Raw genomic sequence first — 27810 nt, forward strand, 5'->3', positions numbered from 1 at the left:
GGATTTCTATAACATTGTTAGGTGGAGAAATTTGAAGGAAAATTCATATGGATTCAAGTTTTGATAAAAGAGAGGTGATTATGGTGAGCTAGACCAAGGAGGGGGAGAAGGAAATCATAACAATGAAAAGGATGGAAGTGGAGGTGGAGGTGAAGGCTGATTTGAAACCTTTTGAGCCCCTTGTAAGGCATTTTTAGCCTTCAAATTAAGGGGATGAATAATTTTACCCTAAAAGCTTTGAGAAGAAATTTGGGTGGTTTTACAGCATCTATTTTTAACGCTGTGGTAGTGTAGCGCTTTATGGAACTTTACAAGTTCATGCAATGCGTCCTCTGAAAATCACTTCTAAGGTTTTAATAAGAGTAACTTTAAGCCTCTTAAACCCAAGGGCAGGCTAAGGTTTCTATTTCATTGCCTTCATTTAATCCTAAGGGTAGGCTAAGGTTCTTCATCACCAATAATTTACTGAAATATGATATAGTTCATTTTAATCATCCTCGTTTTTTCATGCAATTTACACCATGGTGGAATTGATGTAATTATACAATCATTTTCTTGGGAACAGTTTTCATTACTTTTGGAATAATCAATCCAACCATGCTCTTTACATATTTTTTTCCTGCAAGATACACAGTTTGCTTACAGGTATGATCATTGCAAAACCTGCACAAAATCATCATCCAAGAAACTGAGTAAAATCAAAGCCTGTCTTCCAAAAAAAGTGATTGTTACAAAAAGCTCATCACATAACCACGGTTAGGGCTTCCTGGTTTGTCTTTCCATCTCTGCCTGCTCAATCTGGCATTCCTCTAGCATTAACCGCAACCTGTCCGACATCAACCTAAGCTCCTCTATGCGGAGCTGCTTCCATCGATCTTGAAGATGTTCTGAAATCGGTTTACCACAATCATGCCTGGGTGCAGCTATCAATTTTCCGACAAAACTGGGAGCAGAAACTAAAGCTGCAGGTTGAAATGTGTCCAGGAAACCTCCCCCTGAAGCTTGTTTTTTTGTTTCCTTCGCAGCAGTGTTAACCACGGTCATCAGCCTGACCTGCATTTCTTCAAACACTGAATCGCACTTCTTTTCCAAAGCTTTAAGGACCTCCCAATGTTCACTATGGAGCACTTCATGCATTCTTTGGGCATTCCATTCTGTTGTTGGACTTCTCAGCTCTGTCGGTATGTCTCCCACAAGCTTCTCCCCAAGGACCTGACAAGAATTCTCAACTGCAACATGCACTTCTTCAATAAAAGGGACATTCCCGTCTCTGTTCACAATGGCAACATTACCTCTTTCCATGTTCTCATGAGTTCCCGTGTCTCCAGCTGCAAAGCCATGAGAGTCATCTGGATGACTACTATTAGCAATATCTCTTGTTGGACTATTTTCCAGTCTATCCTGTGGCAACACAGGTCCATCCTCATCGTCTTCTTCTAAATGTAACCTTAGAACCCCACAATCTCCCCATATCTGTTGGGATAGCCTGTACATTTCTTCCTCGTTAGCATCCTTGAAAGAAGTACGCTGGCCTGCACTCCTTTTTAGGAACATAGTCAAATACTTGCTTTTTAACTTCCTTGCTCTATCGTACACCTGAATGCGTGTGTAATCGTGTTCAAATCTCTTGTTTATTTTTGAGTGTAGCAGCCCCCAATCAATATCTTGATTCCTCACAGGATGACCAACATCCGACCTTGCCATGCTGAGCATCTCAGTAAGAAACATGTTGTCGTCTCCATCAACGAATCGTCTGGCCTGCAGCTTGCTTTGTACCACAGATTTCTGCCTAGTGGCCTTCAGAACAGTGCCATCATGTGCTCTGCCATCTTTTTTATCTACCTCCAAAACCACACCCAAGTTTACAAATTTTTCCTCATGCGCAAAATCCTTGTTATTGGTTGGAGAAGCATGCATGGTTGCTGCTTTCCCTCTTCTCCAATGGCCTTTTCTTCTCTTGGTGGTAGTCTCCTCATAATCTTTATCCTCTCTACCAGATGATACTGCTACTCCATTGACCACCTTTCCAACACCTTTCCGTTTCCCATTGGCAGTTCTTGCGTTTCTGATCATATGGGATCTAAAGAAAAGTGCAAAAGCTTCAATATAAATTGTGAAGTTCATGTTTGTACTACACCTTATTAGACGGCCCCTGTGCATTATGTGTACATAATTGTTTTCAATGTGCCATATTTTATATCTACACTATTTAAACTAGAAAAAGAGTATCGTACTTAATGTACCTTATCTTATCATTACATTTTGTACTCGTTTTCGAACATGTACTGTACCAAACATTTCTAACTTCTAATCAATCATTGACATGGCTTCAGCTAATTGTTCACTCAAGTATTCCTCCTCGTCTTCATCCTAGTACAATTTTTTAGGTAACCATCCACACAGATCTGAAGAGCTTTGGATTGCCTCATTTCATTTACCTCCATCCCTTCTGACTTGATGGAGAAACAAAGAAAGATCATATTAACGTCTACAAAACACCCATACGGTCAATGAGACCAAAAAAATGTTACATATGATCCATGAGTAAACTGGATGTCACGGCAACATGAAAAAGGATAACTAGCTGCCAAAAGCGAAAGGGCCTACTAAATACAAAGGCCTTGTGTATACAAGGGAGTAAACAGAAAAACCTCATGTGTCTGGTCTCATCATGTTTCATCCTGCTCATGGAGACGGTACAAGGCTGCAATATCCACTTGTGCCGGTGCCTCTCCATGACACCGAAGAATGTCCCAAATCTGAAGTTGGTGGGTAATGGCTCTGAATTTGTGAGGACGGGAGCGTTTGGCTCTCTGGAGGGAGATCATCCTCCATGCGCTCTATAGAGCTCATGCAAGGTGAGACCATTGCCATCTTGCTTTCAACCTGATAATACAACTGCCACAGGATCTCCTGAGCATATCCCATGGCTCCCACGGAGCACCCTCGAGTTATGAGGCTAGATCGACACCATGACCTCACTCCTCACCTGGCCCCAGTGTCCCACACCCAAGGTGTGCAGCTAGAGCTCAAGATCTATGCCTTGCTTGGGTCTCGATCCCACTTATATATCTCAGGGCTAATAATAAAGCAAGAGAGTACACTTTTAATGATATTTATAGTTATAAATAGGCTTTCTCCCTCTCCCATAAGCTACTTATTCCCATCCCTTCTTGGGCAGCCCTAGGTACAAGCCTAGCCTCAAAATTACACGCTAGCCATTACGGGCCAAGGCCAATTGGGCTCGTAAGCTTTTCCCTCCTTTATTCTAGACCCCCCACACATCTGTCGTAGTGGTAACAAGTCCAAAAGATAGGAAGCAACTCCTTGAGATTCCACAATCTCATATAAGCTCTCAACTTTCAGTATGATTTGTCCACTCTAGAACAATCATGTTCACAAGTGTAAACTCAAAAATATGTTTTAGTGGCACATACTGAGTTTGCTACTTAAGGAAACAGCTCAAGTCCGAAAATTCTCTTCACGTGCCCATGATATCAAGAAAGAAATTTATAAAAAAATGATTTCCTCTAAATCCTAAAGGTTCTAGAGATAAACCAACTAAGCTATGCCTTAACATCTCACAACCTCCAATTGTATGACATAGACGACCAACTTCGAGTGTATCAGTCAACAAACTCGTGATTGAAGAGCAAACACAGTTTCACAAATTACCCTGGTGATCCTAAGTGTATTCACACACATCACTACCATATAATGCTATAAATCCCCCCTGGAGTGATGATGTGAACATGTACAGGGTATGGCCGATTAATCCTGAAAAACCAGTAACCCCAAAGCTTTACGAAAAGCTTCGAACTTTTCACGAGGAAGAGCCTTCGTGAATAAATCTGCCATGTTGTCATGTGTAGGCACATAGACCAAGCTGATCTCTGCCTGCAGAGAGTCTTTCCCTAACATAGTGGTAATGCACCTCAATGTGCTTAGTGCGAGCATGAAACACTGGGTTCCTCGCAACTGCTAATGTGCTCTGGCTGTCAGTGAAAATCGTAGTGTTAGACGACTGTCCAACACCCAAATCAGCCATAAGAGGTCTAAGTCACACACACTCAACTGTAGCTGTAAAAGCTGCCTTGTACTCAGCTTCACAAACTGGAAGTAGCCATTGTAGGCTACTTCTTTTTGAGCCATGATATACATGAATCACCAAGGCGAAAGCGAAACCCCCTAGTGGACACTTGTTTGTCATAACATCCAGCCCAATTTAAATCACTGAAAGCATGCAGCTGTGACTCACCTCCCTTTGGATAAAACAATCCAAAATACTGAGTGTCCTATAAAGAGCAGAAAATCCACTTAACAGCCTGCCAATGCTTCATACCTGGGCTATGCATAATTCTGCTCAACTGTGAGACCGCATACTGTATATCTGGCCTTGTACTGCACACATAAAGAAGGGATCCAACAGCCTGCTGATACAAACTAGCATTAAAAGAGTCTCCTACATCTTGAGGACTAAGTCGAGTACCTCTCTTCATAGATGTAGCCACAGGTTTACAGTCTTCAAGATTAAATCTCTTCAATAGCTTTTGTATATATTTAGACTGCAACATAACAATGCCATTCATTGCGTTGCATAAACCGAATCCCCAAATCTGACATCGCAAACGATGACTGCAAATCAGCCTTAAAGGCTAAAATCTGATCTATATCGGGTCTCGTGAGCAGCATGTCATCAACGTATAGAACGATGACCAAAAATGTGTCCTTCCTCCTTTTCACATAGAGGGTACTCTCTGTTGGATTGTTGCAAAAATCATTTGCAACTAAGTATGCATAAATCTTTTCATACCATGCTCTAGGAGCCTGTTAAGGCCATAAAGAGCCTTTCTCAACCTGTATACTTTAGACTCTTCTTCTTTCACAGCAAAACCAGGAGGCTGCGATACGTACACCTCATGTAAATCACCATTCAAGAATGCAGTCTTAATGTTCAACTGATGTACATTTCACCCATGATGTATTGTCAAAGCAATGAGACACCTAATGGTAGTCATACGAGATGTGGGTACAAAGGTCTTATCATAATCAATGCCTTTTTGTTAGGCATACCCCTTTGCAACAAGTCTTCCCTTGTAACGATCAATGCTACCATCTGCTTTGCATTTTAACTTGTAAACCCACTTAGTACCAATGGCCTTCTTGCCATGAGGTAGATCCGTCAAATACCAGGTGTCATTCTTGAGTATAGAGTTATACTCATCCTGCATAGCATGCATCCAATGATCATCATCGTGTGCTTCCTCCAAGGAAACATGTTTCTCCTCATTACATAAAGTAGAAATGAAAACATGATCCACATGAGAATAATCTGCATGATGAGATCCTGTACGAGTTCTGCTAGGTAAAGGAGCTGCCAACTTGCTATTCCTCAATGTTTGCACAAGCCATTTTGACATACGCCTAGATTCTTCTATGGCTACTCTCTTCTCATTCACTACATCCTCAATAATTGCCTCATCAAAAGGCTGATTTTGCACCTGCAAAGGCTGAATTTCAGCACTTGGTTGAGCATTCAATTGCTCTATATATGGCTGCCCTCCATTAAACAAAGGTAGGAGCGAATCAAACATGTTCTATAAGCATACATTCTGCTATTTTTTGCCTGAAAGCATAGGCTGAATTGAGTTTTCGACAAAAACATCTCTACTAACTCAAATCCGCTTTGAGGCCGGATCGTAAAGTATATATTCCTTGCTTATTGAATTGTATCCCACAAATATGCATTTAACTGTCTTATCATCAAGCTTATTGCGTTGTTGCTCAGGCACGAGAGCAAGACAAGCAAAAACACGCAAATGAGCCACAAAAGGCTTCTTGTCATGCTAAGCTTCATAAGGAGTTTTAGACTGCAAGGCCTTGGTAGGACATTTGTTTAACACATAGTTTGCACACATAGTTGCCTCTCACCAAAAACCATGAGATAAATCTTAGGCTTTTACTATACATCGTGCCATCTCCATGAGAGACCTGTTCTTGCTCTCAGCCACACAATTTTGCTGAGGTGTGTATGGCACTGTACATTAATGCCTTATGCCTTTTTCAGCCATATATGCATGAAATTCCTTGGCTATATACTCCCCTCCTCGATCTGAACGAAGGGTGCCAAATTTACATTCACATGCATTTTCAGCCATGGATACAAAGTGCCTTAAGTACATAAAAACCTATGACTTTTGCTTTAATGAATACACCCAAACAACTATATCTAGAGTAATCATCAATAAAAGTGACGAAGTAGAGATATCCCCCAATAGATGGTATCCTCATAGGACTATATACATCACTATGTATAAGCTGTAATTTCTTAACAGCTCTCACAGATTCATCCTTTGGACATGATGCCCGATGCATTTTACCAAGAATACACTCCTCACATACATACAGGGGTCTCAAGAATTGGCAACTCAGACACCATATCATGCCTTTGAAGGCGTAACAAACTACCATAATTCAGATGGCTAAATCGTGCATGCCATAATTTTGCATCACTCATAACACGAGTCGTAGAGACTGAGCAAGCATCATGCTGTAACTTCTCAAATACATCCATCTTATATAGGCCATGAAACAAGGTGCCTGAGGCAATGATAGAATAACCATCATTTCTATCCTAAACTGTACGTCTATCATCCACAAATTTCACCATCAAGCCTGACAAGTCTAAGGTTGAAACTGACAGCAAGTTCTTAATGGCTCGCACATATAAAACTTTAGAAAGAGTAAATGTCCCCCTCATTTGCAGCAGTGAGCACAACTCTACCAACTCCTTTGACAGGATATAAGGAACCATTTGCACATGTGACGGTTCTTGTACTTGGGACAGATTCCAGAGATGAGAACAACTTTTTTTTGTGAAGTAATGTGCTTACTAGTACCACTGTCAAAGTACCAAGCATCCGATTCAACCCCACTGACATGCATACATCATGAAGAGAAGGGTCATAACTGCAATGTACAGTCTATGCCTAATCATCTTGAGCAAAACTTGCAAATTCCTTCTTCTATGCACTTGGTGCAGTTGCATCAGCCATAGCCATGCCCGATTATTTCTTTTTCTCCTTCTCTAGCTTTTTCTTGCACTCATTTATGTAGTGCCCTGGTTTCTTGCAATAGTGACACTTGCCCTTCTTTTTAGGCTTATCACCTTCTTTCTCTGCATCCTTACCTGAGGATTCTGATTTTGGCTTATAGCCACCATGCGAAGAAGTTTTATCTTTGCCTTTCTAACTGGCAACAAAAGCTTGGTCACCAACTCGCATAACAAATCTGTTTTGCCTAGACTGCTCTTCTTGTAAGAGTACTGAAACCAGCTCATCAAGTATAAGGACATATGGATTTCCCTTCATTATGAGTCTAAGGGTAGAGGCAAAACTCTGATAAGAATATGGCAATGCATTGAGAGCTGTGGACACCAATGTACTATCACAATATATCTCATCCACACTAGCGAGCTGCTCCTTAAATCTTTGATGTTGGTTAAGAAGCTGTCCATTAAGTCTCCCTCATTCATGTGCTCAGACTCCAACTGTTTGCGCAGATATGCAACACGTGCTTCATTGCGCACCTGGTATAATGAAGCAAGTGCATTCCATGCCTGTTTTGAAGTCTTACATGACCGAATATGAGGAAGCTTCACAGAAAGTGCAAGCAATGCATGTGCCTGTGTATCTCTTCCATCCCATCTCGTTTGAGCAGCAATGGGAGGTACTGGTGGTGTATGTAGAGGAGCCACATATGTATCAGATTCTACTTCAAATGTACCTACAGCACCTGGTTTTACTCGTAGTTGTGAAACATGACGAGTTTCACTACCACTGACCACATTCCAAAGGCCTTTAGCAACCAGTACATGCCTCATCATATAGGACTACAATGGATAGTTAGTCCCATCAAGTTTGTCCTCAGCAGACAACATGTTGAATACATCACTACTGCCAGCCATGAGTGTGTACCAAATGCAAAATCTTTCAACACACTGCAAGTACTGGTGGTGCAAGGTTTCTGTAGACGTTCTGGAGAGGTGTCATTTTGGATTGGTTCTGCTCGATTTTGGGTGTTTGGGCTGTGCAGCGGCAAAGATTTGGTGTGCAGCAGCATCTACAGTGTCTTCAACAATATCGGCCATCATACTTTCACTAGTAACACTCTATTCTCTACTCTGTGTTATTTTTCATACACTTTACATGTACTTCAGTCAGTTGGCAGCAGCCATCCGAGATTGCATTCAGTGAATACTGAGTACTTGCAGTGTGTTGAAAGATTTTGCATTTGGTAGACAATCATGGCTGGTAGTAGTGATGTATTCAACATGTTGTCTACTGAGGACAAACTTGATGGGACTAGCTACCCATTGTGGTCCTATATGATGAGGCATGTACTGGTTGCTAAAGGCCTTTGGAATGTGGTCTGTGGTATTGAAACTCGTCATGTTTCATAACTACCAACCACTGCAACCAGGTGCTGCAGGTACATCTGAAGTAAAATCTGATACAGATGTGGCTCCTCCACATGCACGACCAGTACCTCCCACTGCTGCTCAAACGAGATGGGATGGAAGAGATGCACAGGCACATGCATTGCTTGCACTTTTTGTGAAGCGAAGCATTATTCCTCATATTCGATCATGTAAGACTTTAAAACAAGCATGGAATGCACTGCTGCATTACCAGGTGCGATGTCATGGATTAGATTGCAAATTACAAAAGATGAAGATGACTAAGAGAACTAAGTAAATAACTAATACATTGTCTTCATCTTCATCAAGATTCTCCTCACCCTCACCACCACTTTCAACAGCATCTTCCTATGTTAAATACTGAAACCATGTAAAAAGTTAGCCATAAGCAAAACAACATAGAAATTGAGACATGGGTGGTAATTAAAATTCAAGTTCAACTACTGATCACTAAGTTTCTCGGTTGAGCTCCTTGGATATTTGCATCGGTGACCATTCTCTCATGTTTGAGCCACTCCCAAGTCTCATCTTCCTTGTGATGCTTGCAGTACCTATTCTCTCAAGCATTGGGAGGCGACCTACTACCCTTTCCTTCAACAAATTTCAACATGCATGAGGTATCAAATTCACGAGGATAAATGAATTAAACTTAGTGATGCATGGTAAAGAAAAAAACTTACCAATCATGTGAGACAAGCTACCTTTCCTTTACATCCATACGTTGTCGCACTGTACTTCTATAGCTGACTCAAATGCCCCACCTTTTTATTAAAGGTGTTGAGTACCCTTTTTGATTTCTCTCCTTCTTCCACTCCTTAATTGTACAATTAGAGGGCATTTGTGAACCAGCACGTGTTGCATATCTGTGCAAACAGTTGGAGTCTCAGCACATGAGTGAGGAAGACTCGATGGACAGCTTCTTGACCAAGTTCAAAGATTTTAAGGAGCAGCTTGCTAGTGTGGATGAGATATATCCTGACAGTACATTGGTGCCCAATGTTCTCAATGCATTGCCGGATTCTTATCAGAGTTTTGTCTCTACCCTTAGACTCATGATGAAGGGAAATCCAAATGCCCTTGATGAGCTGGTTTCAGTACTCTTAGTTTCTGATTAGAGATAACTATGTGTGCCAACTATGTGTTGAACAAATGCCCTACCAAGGCCTTGCAATCTAAAACTCCTTATGAAGTTTGGCATGACAGGAAACGTTTTGTGGCTCATTTGCGTGTTTTTGGTTGTCTTGCTTATGCCCTTGTGCTTGATGAGGCAATTATTGAGGATGTAGTGGATGAGGAGAGAGCAGCCATAGAAGAATCTAGGCATATGCCAAAATGGCTTGTGTAGACATTGCGGGATAGCAAGTTGGCAGCTCCTTTACCTCTTGCAGAACTCGTGCACGTTTTCATCATGCAGATTATTCTCATGTGGATCATGTTCTCATTTCTACTTTTATGTAATGAAGAGGAACCTGTTTCCTTTGAGGCAGCATAGGATGATGATCATTGGATGCATGCTATGCAAGATGAATATAACTCTATACTCAAGAATGACACCTGGTATTTGACAGATCTACCTCATGGCAAGAAGGCCATTGGTACTAAGTGGGTTGACAAGTTAAAACGCAAAGCAAATGGTAAAATTGATTGCTACAAGGCCAAACTTGTTGCAAAGGGGTATGCCCAACAAAAGGGCATTGATTATGATGAGACCTTCCCCTCTCTGGTTCCCCTCAGAGGCAAAAGTTGAGGACCAAAAGGCATGGCTACGTCCAGGGTAAATCTTCCCACATTTGCGAGTAAAACTTGCCAAAAGGTGATGTTTTTGCAAGAACAAAAGATCAACTAGGTCTCCTACACAGGCTCTCTAAAGCTCCTAAAGAAGAACTCCTCTTCTGCGGTGGAAGAGACGAAGCGGGGCCCCCCATCCCGTAAGAGACGATCTGCATAACTAAGGATGGGGGGAGTGGGACCTACTCAGGACACCCAACCAATAGCATAACTGCTAAGATCAACAAGATGCACCACAAATGCTATGGTTATATATAGTTCACACCATTGAACCACTCGCATATCTCTTAAGGGACTTGAACCGATTGTACTTAAGCTACAATTTCTCCCCTACAAAAGAAGGCAATCCAAAAGTTGCCTCTCAATCTTATCTTACGACAAGACTCAATTAGTTTAGTTACATTTAAATCAATTGTACTTAAGCTACAATTTCTCCCCTACAAAACAATCCAAAAAGTAGCTCTGAAGAAAATAGATTCGAGAATTCTACACGAATTCATGCACGAATTCTACACGAATTCATGCACAACTCTCCCTTAATCTCCTCAAAAGGGAGAATAGGGGGGTTTTTGCTCCAACTAAGTCCATCTTCCTCAAAAGGAAGAATATGCAGGTTATTCTCCAACCGAGTCCATGGCTGATTTTGGTGAATCTACGGCTTGCTTAAGTAGTTGCTCTATTACATAAAAATCTAACCCTAGATGCATCCATATCTAACTCTATGAGTTCAAAATCAATTAGTTCCAACTCAAGAACCACTTTATCCAAAGCCTAGCTCGCCATCTATACATTTCATGTCCATAATTACATGCATCACTTCATGTAGATATTCATCAAACGACAATTTCCGGTCTTCACGGAAACTCAAGTCCACATGTTATAGTAGCATGTAATGGAAATGGATGATGTCTCCATAACGGAGACGGCTTGAAACTAGGAAACGAAAATGGTAGGAAACAGCATGTCTTTAACATTATATAGTAGATATAAATAGTAATTATGGAAAAAGTGGGAGAGAAATAGAGGAGAAACTTGGGATAAATCATAATCTAATAGAGACAACTAGGAAAATTGGGGGGAAAAAAAAACTTACCAAGTAAAAATCATGGAAAATTTCTTAGATGAGATTAGGAAACAGAAAACAGAAACACAAATGACTCCTCCCGAGAAACGGCCGATTTCGGTAACTTTTGGCTAAGAAATGATTGTTTTATGTTACCATGCCACGTGTGTAATAGACAAGCACATATTTCGGAATCGAATTGACTGTAAACAAGATTAAGAGCACAAAATCATGACACAAGGAACAACCACAACAAATAACAAATGAGCCGACCCTCCCCCTTAAGGTTGTATTACTAAAAGGAGTCTGCTTCCAAGTACAAGATCACGGGTGTGTGCCCGTGGATTCAACATTGCTTTGCACCTTGAGAGTGGCTAAGATTGCAGACACAAGTTGTAACCCTATGCTCTGCTTCAGGCCCCCTTGGCTAGCCCTATTGATCTGTAGGACCCAAACACTAGACGAATGTTGATGGAAATGACGAATAAGCTAGCATGTAAATATACACATCCATATGCTGGTGTTAGTATATGTTCAATGCTCGCATGTTAGCATGTATCTCACACTAATGTATGGTGCACATTTGTACGGCCTTCATTATGAGGAGCAGCCATTGGTGCACATATCTTTAGTGGAAATCCCCGCTTAGATGATGGAAGGGATCGTAGTTGTGACCGTTGATGGTTAGGAGATGATGAGGGGTACAAGTGTTAGCTGGGATCTGGGGCGTAGCCCTATCCCAAAAAGGTATAGGGAATATTCCTTGAAATATTCCCTCGGATACTAATTTCATCATTAGTGGACAGTGGTCAGCCGGGACGCGTTATGAATACGCGGGCGGTGAGCCGCGTCGATGCAACGTAGCTGGCCTCGTCTTGGATGCGTCCACCGCACTACCTACAACACTATAAATGGACATAGTTGGCACAAGCAAAGGCATCCAATGCTTGTGAGCATATATTCCCCGTACTCTCAGTACGCTCTCCATCCAGAGTCTCTCTAGATCGCCATCTAAGCTCTACACTAGAGCACACGGGTGGACAGCACCATCATATTGTACCTATCTCTTGTTTGGTATAATCAGAATTTTAAAATTCTTTTCTTTCTCTCTATTGCACTGTCTAGTGTACTTTCTATGGCAGTATCTGTTTCCGCTGTGCCTTATTCTTACAGCTGGCTGGTTTGATTTTACTATTGTTGGCCACGTCCACGACCTACCACATCATCATTGCCATGTCATCGCTTTCCATGTGGCACACCTACATCTACCCATGGACCTGTACATGCTATCCTGTGTACCACAGGTGTGGTGTGTCACATTCTCCCCCTAGTTGCATTACAATTGTTCTTAACTGCACAGTGTCCATATAAAGTGCCCTTCCATAAACGGAAAAGATCTAAGCAAACCTCATCCAAGGTATCCAAGATCTTGAACATTGTGAGACCACTTTGCGTCATAATCAAAAGATAACGTTTTGTCGTTTCGAAAGGTTTTGTTTCATTCCATCGTTTCGTCTCTTTGGAAGAAAGAGACACATTTCGAAGTGACATATGAGCATATTGCTAATTGATACAAGTCACATTTATGTCTATAACATAGAAAGAGAAACATTCAAGACATACTCCACAAAATTTGCAAAAGATACATTTTGTGCCAAAAGTCCCATACTTGTTAAACCTTCAAATGTCATGTTGATTAGGGGATTTGTGGGGAGGCATGATGGAAGAGGGCAATGGAGGTGAAAAATTGGGAAAAAGTATGAAATTGGGCTCCTAGTGAAGAATTTCAGCAATGGGGTGTACGAGTACTTGAAATTGAAAAGCTAAATGAGAAATTCGAGATAATTGGAAGTCAATTATATAACTTCAATTTCAAACATATATATGTATGTCTACATCTATAACTGCTAGCTTCTCTCTCCGAAGCTCTGTAGTACGTAAGGCCTCATATGAGGGACCATCCCACTCACAACCTACACGTGAGATTGCTCTTATTGTGGTCCTCCATCGAGGAGTCCGCAAAATATTGAAGGACAATGCACACTGCACAAAAAGCTTGGTTATCTCCCTTGTTGCCTCCTTCATGGCAGCCTTTTGAAACCTTGCCTTCACATGCCCTTTCTTCAACAAAGGTAAAGCTGTCCTCTTTGCTTGAGGTTGTGAACTAGAGCTACCCCCAATAGTAAAAGTCCCATGATACTGACTTTGCATGTCACCTACTGTAGAATCTTGCTCTTCCACAGTCATGGCAGCCTCTCTTAAATGCTCAGGATCCACGATCTCCTCAACAGGAACGCCTACATCCTTAGCCTTCCAAGCCTTAAGGCTTTTATAAATGTGCCTTGGTACGGCCTTACAAGGTCCCACCCCATGGCCCTTTGTATGTGTGAAGTGTGCCTTCAACCGTGTAATGCTGCCAGGATGCACTTCTGCACAAAAATTGCACCTCCATTTTCCCGAGCCCGAGCCTACATACTTGCTCTCCCATGTGACATTGCTCCACAAGGGATCCTGTGCGCAAGGCATCTTGCAAAGTTGCAAGCAGCAAGAGAAATACCTTGTAACCTGTTGCCTGCATAGGTTGTGATAAAATCCCTATTTTAGTTATGGGAAAAAAAGCCTGATATAGGCTGAAGGCAGTAGGCTAGAGCAGCCTGTATTATGTATAGTTAATAGTATGCTGTATAGAAACATAAAACACAATAGTATAGATTCTAGAAACATAAAACACCTAGGCAGCTAGGCTTGCCTTGAGACTTGGCACTGGGCAGTAGGCTTGGAGTCTGGACAGCAGTCGTGACTCATGAAGGTGGGTGGTGGACAAGTCACACTACACAGGCTACAGCACTCGGTCGGGTGAAGGTGACCACACAACAGTCGGCCACAGCAATGCAGCAGTCGACCACAAGCTCCTCAGCAGCAGCCGGCCACGAATGGACAAGTCACAGGCAGTCGGGAGTCGCCAATTAGTCGTGAACAGCAGTCGTCGGGACTTGGCCAACAATCGTGAACAGGGTGGACAGGTCACAGCAGTCGGGAGTCGCCAAGTAGTCGGGTCACAGGTGATGGGTGGAGTCGTGGACAGCTTCAGTCAACGCAAGCGGCGGCAGCAACTCGAAAGTCGAAACGTGTGCAGCTGTGTGAGTACATGAAGTACACGTCGGGTGAAAAGATGTGATAAGACCTTTTTTTTTTAAAGATAAAAAACGCATTTCAAAGTATGAAACTTTTGTGAAATGTTTCAGTTCGTTTCAAATGGACTGAAACGAGTTTCGTTGCTACTATGGGCTGAAGTCTCCAGCAATGGCCTTCGCCAAGATTTTGTAGGCATTCCCTAGAAGGGTGATGGGTCTCCACTGCCAGATCTCCAATCTATCACCACCCTCCTTAGGAATCAAGTGTATCAAACCCTCTGAAAGCCTCTCTAGCATGGCTCCTATGATCATAATCTCATTGAAGGCTGCTCGAAGGCCGCATTCCATGAGATCCTAGTGGCGAAGAAAGAAAGAAACTGGGAGTCCGTCTGCCCCCGAGCATTTTCCCCTAAGAAGACGGGTCGATGCCTCCGCCAACTCCTTTGCGATGAAGGGAGTCAATAAGAAGGACTGAAGAGCGAGGGGAACCACCTCTCGTGTGCCGTCATACCCTCTTGCGTGCATCCATCACCTGTGGAGATAATGGGGCACCCGTGAGGAGAGATCGGAAAAAATCAGTGGCAATGGTTCTCACATGGGGAGGGTCAAAAAGAATGTCTCCATCCTATCCACGCAACAGTGGGGACCTGCTACCTCAAAGAAGTCTCCTGTAACTCTATCGCCAGCTTGGTCCAAAAGGAAGCTCCAGCATGGTATCTATACTCCACCCTCCTCTCCTCGATGGATATGATCACTGTACGGGTGACAGCAAGCTAACTCTCAATCCAAGTGCTATCGGGGGAACTCTCAAGCCGCTGAAAAGAAGCTAGACCCCTCCTCAGACTCCTCTCTTGCTCACAGAATCCCTCCAATCTACTCTAAGCTGCATCCTGCAAAAAACTACTGATCTCACCGCATCCAAGGTGCACGCAGCAAAGCCTGAAATAAAATCCAATCCTGCCCAAATCTGCTCTATCCTGCTACTGCATATCTTGGGGTTCTAAATAGGGTTGTCCAGAATCCTAGAGCTCGTGTGCATGTCCTGCCTCCAGGGGTTCTCTAATGTTAGAATAACCGGAGCATGATCTGAAAAAGTAGTACCCGCTAAGATGCCGATCATGGCCCCACGGCCACAAGCCCACTCATCCACATAAAATCTGTCAAGTCGGGAGAGGTTGGGGCCAGCCTCAAATGGAGTCATATGGGGTACTGAAGTCATCGGAGATCGGCTGAGGATATGGACAACCGTTGCCACAACCTCTCCCCAAAGTGGACGAGGAAGATCACGATGCTCCAGCATGGTCCTCACCATCTCCACCACAGTCCTATTCTTGCATTCGACAACTCCATTCTTCGAAGGCAATCCTGTATTGGCTAGTTCCCTTTTGATGCCACGATCTGCACAAAATCTGAGAAATACAGTCGAGGAGAATTCACCTCCTTTATCAGCCCTGAGATTCTTGACCTGAAATCCACACTCTTTCTCCACCATCACGTGCCAATCCTTGAACCGTGCAAAAGCTTGGTCCTTCTGGGAAAGAAAGTAGACCCACGTGAATCTCGTACAATCATCAACAAGCAGCATAAAGTAGAGAGATCCTCCCAAAGATGGTGTCTGCTGAGGTCCACACAAGTCAGTGTGAATCAACTCCAATGGTTTCGAAGCCCGCCTGGAAGCCTGCTTCGGAAAGGATTCCCTGTGCTGCTTACCACGTATGCAAGAACTACAATGCCCTTGCCTATTACCAACAGCTGGGAAGCCAACCACCATCTGGTCTCGGAAAGCTCACCTCAATGCATCCACATTTGAGTGGCCAAAACGAAAGTGCCACAAATCTCCGACCTGAGAACCTGTCAACGAGGAGAGTGCAGAGAGCTTGTAGATACCATTCTCCACACTGCCTTCCCAAACAACCTGGCCAGTCTCACGGTTCCGCAGAGCAACTGAATGCTCCTTAAATTCCACCCGAAAGCCAGTCTTGCATACTTCATGCACTGACAGAAGATGAAAACCCAGAGCAGGGACATAAAGAACACGGGAAGCATGCTTGCCCCCCTTGCCGTCGGGAATAATCTCCATCCGGCCCTCACTATGTATCGGAATAGTGGAGTTGACGCCAATAAAGATGCGACCTGACTGCCGTTTCAGATCCAGAAAGAAGTCACGGGATGGAGTCATGTGCCTAGAAGCACCACTGTCAAGAATCCATTCCCGGGTATCCTTCGCGGTGAAGCCAACTGCCTCCTCGCTCGAAGATGATGATGTCATGTGCATCACAGATGCCATGGACATTTCTAGGGCTAGATCCAGAAGAGGCAAACAGATAAAGACTATGAACCAGCAGAAGAACCGGGATGACAGAGCACAGAGCACTGATGGCAGTGTAAATTGGAACAGGACTTGGAGCAAGGATTTAGAAGGACCAAAAGGATGCTCACAGAGCCAGGCGGCTGAAACGCATCATAAGATGGTGAAAAGTCTCAGTCGGCTGCAGGCACATGAGGGTGTGGACTGGAGTCCAGTCGGGCAGCAGAATGCGCCTCAAGAGCCAGGAGTAGAGCTGGTCGGATTGGCAAAAAAATGCATTAAAAGAATTCTGAACTGGCCGACCAGCAGTCGGCCAGCTCCTCCATGGTCCAAGACTCATATAAAAGGGCTCAAGTGCTCATGTTTGATCTCATTCTCTCCCACTAGGGGATTGGATCACTAGAGGTCCCATAGGGGACAGATTTTAGGGTTAGCCACCTTTTTAAGAAGGCAGCCAAGGGCTGCAAAGATATGTACCTTTTTGTACCATAGTATATACTGAATTTCCAGCACTTCTCACTCTCTCTCTCTACTCTCTCTCTACCTGCGTTTTTGCATCAGATGGTGCGTTTTTGCATCAGAAGGTTTTCCAAGAGTGTTTAGGGCTGAAAAAAGACTACCCAGAGCTTCCGCACGTTACAGATGAAGCATCAAAGTCCACCATCTCTAAGTGCACAAATGCCGGAGTCTTTGCAGCTGAGGTTGAGGAATCAGCACTCTTCCCTGTCCGCTTAGGACACTTCCTCCAATAGTGGCCTTTCTCACCACAATCATTACAGGATCTTTCGGCCTTCAGCTTCTCTTGTTCTGAATCAGGCTTCTTCTCAGAAGACTTCTCCGGTGAAGCCTTCCCTTTGTCCTTGTTGTTATTCCGGCCTTTCGAACGTTGGCCAGTTAAGCCCTCCGAACCTCCGCTGTGAGGAGGGTTCGTGAAACGTTCCTCCTGGTCCAAGACCATTGGCACAAGCTCCTGCCAGGTAATGGTGCTGAGCCTGCCACTCGTAATCAATGAAGAATAGAAAGCAGAATACTGAGCAGGCAAGTGGGACAGCAAAGTGATGGCCATGTCTTCAGATGATATCTCTTTCCCAACTTGTAGGACTTCCTGCTGAATGGCCTGCAGCTTGTTAATGTGTTCCCGCATCGTCGAGGACTTTGCAGGGTTCATAACCCGCATCTGGACTTCCAAGGAGATCCGTTTCATGGGTGATACCCTGTTATACAAAGAAGCCAAGTGCTCCCATATGCCTCTCGCCAGCGTCATGTGCTTTACATGATTGATCACTTGTGGTGTGCAGTTGAGGAAAATAAATGACCGGACCCTGGCGTTGACATGATCCCACATGTGTGCCTGTGCTTCTCGGTCCTTCCTCGTCGACAGTAACTCCCCTTCCTCTGCTTCCGGCCGTGGAACCCCGATGATGATGAAATCAGCAAGGTCATATGACTCCAGCACAGACTCCATCATGACCTTCCAGATGCCGTAATTGGACCCGTCCAACTGACGATCCACTGGGAACATGGGGAGAGTCGGAATCTTCACGTGCTTCTCAGCCATCTCTAGTAAAGCTGCCATCGCAGGGAGTAAACTGAAAGGGGGGTGGGTGGGAAAAAAATCTGTAAAACCTGCAAGTGGCTGTCCAGCACCTTTAGCCCGCCTTCCTCTTGCAACTTCTCTTCCCGTACAGTCCAAAACAGTCCACCAATCAGCAACCTAACGCTCCTCCTCTTGCTCAGAAAAACTCCCAAGATCTATCACGAGCCTAGGGCTCTGATACCATGTCAGAATATGCAGCGGAAATGATAACCAAACTTGGGTAGACAAGAGCAAGTAGAATGCAGAAAATAGACAGCACAAGAAACACAGAGAAATAGGTGTGTAAACTCTTCTCTATACACAAGATCCCGCAGAAAACTGAATGAGGAAGTGGTGGGGGCATGGGGCCTATTTATATGCCCCATGTGAGCAGTCGGCCAGCACTGTTTTGGACTGTTTTGGCCCTCCACGACCGCATGAGTAGTCGGCCAGCAATAAATGAAGCCCACGACTGCATACATCCAGTCGGCCAGCAATAAATGAAGCCCACGACTGCATACATCCAGTTGGCCAGCAGTAAAAGCCAACTTCTGGCATCCCTCCACACCACTGAAAAATGGGAAAAAATAGGGAAAAAATACGGGGAGTGAGGAATAGGGAAAAAATACGGGGAGTGAGGAAAAATGATAAAACACCTCATAAGGGCGGGCACACCCACAACAAAGGCCCTGGTGTATAAAAGTAGACAGGAGATGACTTCTAACAAAATCTTCCCACAGTGACGGGTACGCCCCTCAGAGAGGTGGTGCTCCTGGAGGAAAAGAATGTCAATGGATAACCCAACAGTAGCTCTGTGAAGCTCGGCTCTGAGGACGCGAGGCGTCTCTCAAAGCATTGAGGCCCTAAACCCTGAATGTTCCATAAGGCTATCCGCATATCAATCTCTATGGGAAGCGGAACTATCGGAACTGCCCTCCACTCAAAGAGTCTTGGGTGTGGGTTAAGATGGGAAATAATCACTATCAGTCTTGGGGCAAAGGCATGCCAAGTGGGCGCGGATCTTGTCCTCCATGTGTCGCCACTCTGTCCGAGCATGAGAGTAGGCATACTCCAAACTCCATCGATCACAATGGAGGTATCTGTAACAAGGGGGAGTCGTACTGCGACGACTGAGATATGCAAGAACACAAAGAACAACACCTCCAAGCAGGAGGCCACCACCTCCCTGTCTTAGTCCCTATGGCCTGAGCCTCCAAGCTCCGTCCTGGCCAAGGGCCAGAGGTGGGTGACCAGATCAGTGATGCAAAGATCATGAAGATGGTGTTTAAGCTCGACTGCCTTCCCCTGGATGGCGGCAACCACCGACTCCAAGTCCCACTCTGTCTCCGAGGCTGCACTCAAAGGAAAAGAAAAGATCATCGCACCACACTCTAGCGTAGAAGGTCTTGAGTGATGGAACACCACACATATCCGAATGGGTTCTACAGTCTCCTCAAAAAGATCTGCCCCCTCCACCGGGAGACATCGGAAGAAACTGTAATCCACGCAGCCCCAAGATCTTGGGGGACCCACCTAGGGACTCTAGCAAGAGAGGCCTCACTGGGGAAGTGGCGATGGTCATCTCTACCAGCTCCGAGAATCTATGGATCAAACGGCGAACGGAACTTGCTGGCTGCCTCTTTTCCAGGTCGGGGTGCCGCTCGAGGGCGGCGGGAGTGCTCTGGAGGGGTGGAGGGAGGGAGGAGTGCGGGCTTAGAGGAGGCGGCGGCGGAGGAGGGGGCGGGGAGGAGGAGGAGGGGAGGGGGGTGGGGGAGGCGGAGGGGAACGAGAAGGGACCGCTTGAGAGTGATCCATTGGAGAGGGAGACTGGTGGGAGGGCCTCATCGGGGGGTTCAATGGGGCCAATTGGCCTCACTGGAAACTGAGAACCAGAGGAGAAATTTCCGCTAAATCGGACACGCTAGGGGGACCCTCTCCGTTGGCTGGAGGGGGCCCATCGCCGACGGGTGGCTGCTGTGATAAATGCTCAAAACAATTCTCTGAACCGAATCCTCCTATACTTTGCCAGCCTGGCGTGCATGACGGCGACACTCAACTCCTGTAGTCGGCATGCGGCCCGGGTGCGGGCCAACCGTCCGCCACTCTCCAGCAGCACGGTCATCCACGACTGGATCCTAGTGCTCCGTTGCCTAAGAGCCTGCCTCTCTCTTTACCCCGTGGTGAGGATCTAAATGGGGACTTGGGGGGGGGGGGGGGGGGGGGCACTGGAAGCGGTCTCCGGGGCTGGCACCGAGGGCAAGCTCTAGCGAGGTGGCTCATCTGCCTGTAAATGAAACACTGGCTCAAGAGGCCTGAGTACAACACTCACTGAACGATGGGGGTCGCCCCAAAGGCATGGGATAGATATGACATGAGGCACTGTCTCCGGCAAGGCAACACAAATGCGAAGGGATGGAATCCCAGCCGCCTGTGTGAGAGATGAGGCAGCAGTGGGGGGGGTTCCATCACTCTCCCTATAGCTCCACCAATCACTGGGAGAAGAGGAAGGTATTTCTTCCTAAAGGCCTGGGAAGCCCGACACACCAGCCAGAGGGTCGGACACGAGGTCGAAGCCATGATGCCACTGTGCAAAGAAGGCTTGGGCCATACGCAATGCAATGGGACTCAGCTGCATGACTCGATCTGACACTGTTGGTGAGTCTAACTCCACCTGATAGTAGCCACGCCCCAGAGGATGAATGTCTATGATCTTGATGAGGCTCACTTGCAAAAGATCTCTCAGTTGTCCGCGTGTTGGGCGGCTACCGACAATCTTGCATACCAGAGTGGAGGCCTCTAATGATGCAACACTCATAGTGCGAGGAGTTGAAGGTCCACTTCAAAAAATGATAAGCAAGTAATGGCAGCCTCGGTCAAGGTTGACGGAGCGGCTACCATGGAGTAATCCTGAGGGTGAAGACCAGAAAAAACCGAGACTTGCCGATAGGAGAAAGTTGAAGACAACGGAGGAGAGGCTACCAAGAAGGAAGGGGTAGACACGGGAGGAAAGGGAGGGGGGGGGGGGGGGGGGCGCGCTCTGGCGGCGAGGGAATGGGAGGGAGAGGGGGGCACTGGCTGAAAGGGGAGGCAAGGAAATGGACGCAGAGAGGGGGGAGGGGGGGGGGGCAGGCGCAGTAGCGAAAAGGAAAGGGGGGGCAGGCGCATTAGTCCCAGGGGGGAGAGAGGCAAAACAGGGCAAGCGGGGGCTAGGAGGGGGAAACGATGGGAGGTGAAGTTGAAGATGGGGGCGCAAGCGAAGGCAGGGATGAGGGGGGAGAAGCGCAGGCAGAATCGCAGGAGGGGGGGAGAGAGCATGTCACACTACGACTCTGTAATGCTTTTATGTGGATGATTTACTCGTGACTAGCCCTGATGAGGGGCAAATTTCAGCTTTCATAGCTAAATTACAGCATGCATTTGATGTTAGAGACATGCGCATTACTATTTGGGTATTCAGTTTATACTAGTTAAGGGGGGGGGGCATCATGCTATCTCCACACGCTCTTAGAAAGGTTCCAAATGATAGATTGCAAACCTGTTTCTACTCCTATGGAACTAGGCTTACAAATATCACTTGAGGACTCTTCCAAGCCATTTGATGTTGCCAGTTATCAGCAAGTTGTGGGATGCCTTATTTACCTACGCACTACCCGTCTTTATATTCAGTATGCCGTGTCCAAATTGAGCAAATTTATGCATTACCTAGCACTAGGCATTGACAACCACTGAAGCGTGTCTTTCGTTACCTTAAAGGCACTCTGGACTTTGCACTGTTTTATGGCATTGCGTCTTGTTTATGCTTGACCACCTACACTCACAGTGACTGGGTAGGATGCTATGACACTAGAGTGTCAACCAGTGGTAACTGTTTCCTTCTCAGGGATTCATGCATTTCATGGCTCAGCAAGAAGTAGCGGACAACGGCCACTTCTAGTTGTGAAGCTAAGTACAGGGCAGCATTCACAGCTACTGTGGAGTGTGTATGGCTCCGTAATCTATTGGCAGATCTTAGTGTTAGACAACAGTCTTCTACCACCATTCTCACTGACAATCAGAGTGCATTGGCAGTGGCGCGGAATCCAATTTTTCATGCACGGACGAAGCACATTGAAGTGCATCAAGGAGAGGCTCCATGCGAGAGAGAGAGCCTTGACCTACGTGCCTACACATGCCAATGTGGCAGATGGGTTTACAAAGCCCCTTTCCAGGAAGAAGTTTGAAGCTTTTCACAAAGCTTTAGGCTTACTACCATTTTCAGGGTGATCTGTCACACACCCTGTACACGTTCACACCACTCACTTCAGGGGGGTTTGGCCTCTAGGAAGTCCTGGTGTGAACAGGTCCTACACACGAGCACTTTTTACCTTATGCTAGCAGCTAGCAAGGGCTTTTTCCCTGTGTGAACACACTTCAGTGTGTTAGGCCTTTTAGGCCTTGGGATAAAAGGCCTTGGGACAAGTGTAAGTGTCCTTTCACTCACTTACACCTTAGTACCTTCTTGTACTTTCTTATCATTATCATTGGAGTACTTTTCCAGCATCAAGCTCTCTCACGTTTTTCTGTGTTCAAGTTTGCTCTTTGCATGTGTGTGTCTATGTGTGTGTAGGAGTGTTCCCCCTCCATCCAACAAGCAACTCCATTTTTTAGTGCATGGGAACCGTGCGTCGGAGTTCCAAGCATAAACATCTAGCAAGACAAGGTCAGCTTTGGGAGCTATGAACGCGATGTGTTCCAAGTTCATTGCTTGGTGTAACAGAGACTATGGACAGGATGTGTTCCGAGTTCATTGTTCGAGGTTTTGGAACGTAATGTGTTCACAGTCCACTGTTGGGGGATTATGGGTGTGGCTTGTCTGACAGCTCATCATTCTATATACTTGGAGTTCATTGCACATTGGTGAGGGCTACATCCAAACTCCAGTAAACGCCAAGGGTCCTGTCCCCTCAAAGCTAGAATTGGCTCCTCCCAGTCCGAGTATTCTGTGCCTAAAACTGTGGCTCTGCCACCTTTGAGTCCGTCCTCCGCTGTCTCTAACATGTTAAAATCACCACTCATGCACCGGAAGTCTACCTGTGAGAGAGATTGACGGATTGTGCTCCAAAAAGGGGCTCTGCGTGCTATGGAGTTCGGTGCATAGAGGATCAGGAAGTCCACTCTACCCTCTCCCATCCTTATGATCACCCACTAAGCTCTCCAAGTGACAATGGTGCCTGAATCAATTCTACAAGTAAGAGCTACTCGTTGATGGAAATGCACACCCTGCCTTGGATCTCGTAGGGGCCAAAAGCATGGGACCAAAAAGCATGACTAATGCCCTGAAGAATCTTCCCACAATAGCAGTGGTACGACCCTCAGATAGATGATGCTCTAGAGGAAGAAAATGTCAATAGGCCCGCCAACTATGACTCTGTGAAGCTCCTCTCTCAGGATCCTGCGCCTTTGCAAGCACTGCAGTCCTCCCAAAACCTAAATGTTTCATGAGACAATCCGCATAACTAAGAGCGGTGGGAGGCGGAACTATCGGAACTACCCTCCACTCGAAGAGTCTTGGACATGGGTTTCGTTGGAGAGTAATCGCAATTTGTCCTGGGGCGACGCCTCACCAAGTGGGCACGAATCATGCCCTCCATGTGGAGCCACTGTGTCCGAGCCCTAGAATATGCATATGCTCGGCTCCACCTTTCACACTGAAGGTATCCCGTAGAGGGAGAGGTACTGGAACTGAAACATGAAGAAATTCGAAGAGAAGCACCTCCACACTAGAGGACACTAGTTCCCCTCCTAGGTCCTTGTGGCCGAGCCACCCATCTCCATCCGTGCCAATGGCCAGAGTGAGTGAGCACGTCAGTAATGTGCAGATCTTGCAGATAATGTGAGAGCTCTATTGCCTGCCCATGAATGGCGGCAAACATAGACTCAATGCTCCAGTCCATCCCCGACGCCGCACTCGGAGAGAAGGAGAAGATGCAAAACCACTCTTAGCTGTGGAAGGCCTCGAGTGATGCAAAACCATGCAAATATGGATGAGGACCAAACTCGAGGAGGGGGGCCGCCTAGCGACTCTGGAGGAAGAGCACACACCGGAGAGGCAGCAATGCTCATCTCCACCGGCTCAAAGAAATGTTGGATCAAGTGGTGAACCACACTAGTTTGCTGCATGAGGCATGGTTGGTGGGCAACGGGCATGGTCAAGCGAGGTGGATGGGAAGGGTAGAGGGGATTCCGCTGAAGGTAATGAGGTAGTTGATAACGAAAATTGGTCACCACTATTCAAAATTCCTTACCTGGGTCCTATCAAAGTTTCACGCTTCTCTAAATTCCTTGATGAGATTACTCCTACATAAGGAGCAAACAAGGAAGAACAGATCTAGAGATGACGCCAGTAGAGGGGACCAAGCCTTCTACTACAGTGGTGGCAAAGGCAAAGTGGGCTCGTCACAGGGTGATACCAATAAAAAGAAAGGAAAGTGTCATCACTGCCACAAACCAGGGCAGGGGCACTACATCGAAGAGTGTCGGAAAGAGCACTTGTCAACCTGACTCCTTGAAACGAAATGCCACCCTGAATAGCAAAGAAATCTACTTGGCTCCCAAGTCCCCTGGGAGTCTGTGCTTCTCGAGATCTGACAGGAGGAGTGTAGACCCCAACCTTTCCAAATTAGAACAATTTTATGTGGATCAGTGGGCTTGCAGATGAGGTGGCATGGTTCGTATTCTGGCAAGCACTACTTTCTCCGATCATGCACTCGTCATTCTCTCCCTGGATGTAAACTCCCTCCAAGATCATCCCTAATATACATGCCAAAACAAGATTAGTACAACAACAAAGAAGGGTGTAAGCAAGCTCACCACCCAACCATAGGTTTGTGTCGGTTAACCTTCCCCAAGCTAGGGCTAAGGTTCCACTCCCACAGGTCCATGCCAATCAGCCTTGGCATCCCATACCACCAATGCCTACCCAAAGGGGCCCTCGACAAGATTCTCTGTGATCCGCCATGTCCATTGTAGGAGTAAAACTCTTGGTCCAGGTCCAAGACTCACTTATGTAGTGCTTATTGCTACTATAAATAACAGTCCAGTCTCATAAATAGCCAATAACCTTGGATTTACTAAATCTGAAGCTTAGCCACCTGAATCCGCCTGCTTTCCCTAATCCCAGGGCTCCCCTAACCCTGCTAGATTAGTCTCTAACCCCAAGGGTTAGTGCTAGGTACGTAACATTCCTCCCCACTTAGGACATTCCACTCTTGGAAATAAATGAAGGATGAGTAGGTCGACTTCATACAGGGCACTCCCTCGGCTGGTCGACTTGTTAACAGGGCTGCAAATTCTGGTTTGCAGCAGGTTTGGGCTGGGTACAAACTGCTGGGGACTGTTGGAACGTGGCCATACACCTCCAAGGGGATCTACAGGTTGCCTGAAACACATGTGAGAATCTGGTGTCAGAATCCTGTTGTTTTGGACTGGTCACACTCTATACAGGTGGATATACCTGTGAGAACTCTTGTGCAGGTGGATATACCTGTGAGAATACTTGTGCAAGGCAGATGTACCTGTGAAGAGACTTGTGCACGGCAGATGAACCTGTGAATACTCTTAATTGTCAGGAGTTTCCTTTTGGCCTGGTGACCTATGGTCACAGGAAACCTGTTGTTTGCTCTGTATTCATGTTTGATGTACTTGAAGCAATCACGTGCAAGCCGGAGGTGAATCCCAGGGGACTAGGCACCCGTCATCTTGTACTTGGAAACAAACGTTTTTGGTAATCTAACCTAAGGCGGGGAGGGGGAACCGGGGGCATCTTCGGCCTCTAGTGGGGTGTACTGTGCAATGTCTCTTTGTGGTTGTGTTTATCTCATGATTAAGTGCTCATAATCTTGTTTAAGGATAATTTGATTCCGAAACACACTGACATGTATTGAGGGGACCATCTTACAACAGACAATCAAAAAGTGTACTTACAGCAATTTGAGAAACAGGAGGCCAGTGACGATAACAAAAAGGGAATAGCCTACACTAGTGACATGAAGCAAGGATTAAGCCAATGCAGCATACAGCCTCGCGTTTGGCTGTATATTATCATCAGAGATCACATGCAACAGCCAAAACCTTTGATCTTCACAAGGGTGTTACCTGTAACAGTGAGATCTCTCCTCGACTTGGAATTCCTCCTCCTTGAGAATGTAGTAACAGTAGTATCTGTGCCCCACATAAGTCATACTTGCATTTTTGGAAAACGAGATTGGTCGAAACACTGTGGCACGTGTGTGTATGTGTAAGGGAGCCTTCATCCATGTAACACCAACTAGTGCGCGACTCGCGCGACATTGCTGCGGCGTTGTTTGGAATTTCGAGCCAACGCCCAATGTGGGTAGGGCAATTCCTCTCCGGAAACCCGCCGGGTTTGCAGAGTTTTTTAGTGGGTGAGCCTCACGGCAAGTCCTACGATACCTGGGCTCCTTCGGGAGTTCTTGGTCGCTGTCATGCCGCCCAATAAATGGGTCTTCCAAGGTCATGCCTTAAGGAAGTAACGAAACCGTTCTCACGATCGAGGTGATGAAGCTAATGACAAAAGCATTTCTCTGCTCGAGTCTCAGAAACGAGCGTGCTCGTCTCTGACTCCCGCTCAAAAAAACAAAAACAAAACATTGTTTGGAATGGCATATATATCGAGTTCAATAAAATAACGTGAATCTTTTTTAGGCGTGAACCCAAGCGTGTTAGCTTCTTCTTTGGAAATTTCAAAATTCTGGCTCCTCCTCTTACCAGGTGTTAGCTTTTCAACCACTTGGAACCTTCAGTTAATAGATAAGATAGATAGCCGAAAAGTTGCAGGATGGACTAGCGAGAAAGATTCCCCCCATTTCTTGTCAATTGAAAAGGAGAGTGCCCAATTAGTGTGTAAACCCCCTTGTGGAAGTGGCACTAGGATGTTGTTTACCACCATAGTACATGAAGATTCTGTCCATAAGGAACACGCGAGAAATATTCCCCCCATTTCTTGCCAATTGAAAAGGTGAGTGCCCAACTAATGTGTAAACCCCCTTGTGGAAGTGGCACTAGGATGTTGTTTTACCACCATAGTACATGAACCCAACACCATAGTACATGAACCCAACACCGTACTGGACGAACTCCTAAAAACCAAACAATGCTTTACAAAACCTAGCCCAAAGTATCCAAAGCAAATGCCGTAACTCCACATTGTCACAAAACCTCCAAAATGACTCATAAGTGTCACATCAATGGGGTGGGGAAAATAACCTAGCTTGAGCTCCGAAAGCAAAGGTAGCGAGTTCAAAACTCACCCCTCCCCCTCACTCCATAAGGAGTGTGATTAAAGAAATGGGCCCTTTAGCAACAACAAAAAAAAGGTGTCACACCAATCAAACACATTGCCTTATTAGTACCATTAAAACAGCCTCCTATCTCATTGGGCTAGGTAAACACATTGCATGGAGT

General features: G+C 45.7%; 1 protein-coding gene across 4 annotated transcripts; it reads right to left on the reverse strand.

Moving 5' to 3' along the window:
* Positions 1-588: 588 nt before the first annotated feature.
* LOC147641994 (uncharacterized) lies at positions 589-26620 on the reverse strand. 4 transcript variants are annotated; one of them, XM_086802077.1, is made up of 3 exons: positions 26482-26620; positions 26311-26359; positions 589-2080 (listed from the first exon to the last, which is right to left on the reverse strand). In XM_086802077.1, exons 1-3 carry the CDS (start codon positions 26558-26560, stop codon positions 757-759), a joined length of 1452 nt encoding a protein of 483 aa, XP_086658203.1. In that variant the 5' UTR covers positions 26561-26620; the 3' UTR covers positions 589-756. The 4 variants fall into 4 exon arrangements, with proteins under 4 accessions (XP_086658203.1, XP_086658205.1, XP_086658211.1 ...); XM_086802079.1 differs by lacking the exon at positions 26311-26359 and having other exon boundaries at positions 26482-26614; XM_086802085.1 differs by lacking the exons at positions 26311-26359; positions 26482-26620 and adding an exon at positions 25902-26173.
* Between the last annotated feature and the right edge of the window lie 1190 nt (positions 26621-27810).

Source organism: Cibotium barometz, chromosome 1 (assembly GCF_041138505.1).
Source record: "Cibotium barometz isolate CiBa-2024 chromosome 1, ASM4113850v1, whole genome shotgun sequence".
In the NCBI taxonomy this organism is placed as follows: Eukaryota; Viridiplantae; Streptophyta; class Polypodiopsida; order Cyatheales; family Cibotiaceae; genus Cibotium; species Cibotium barometz.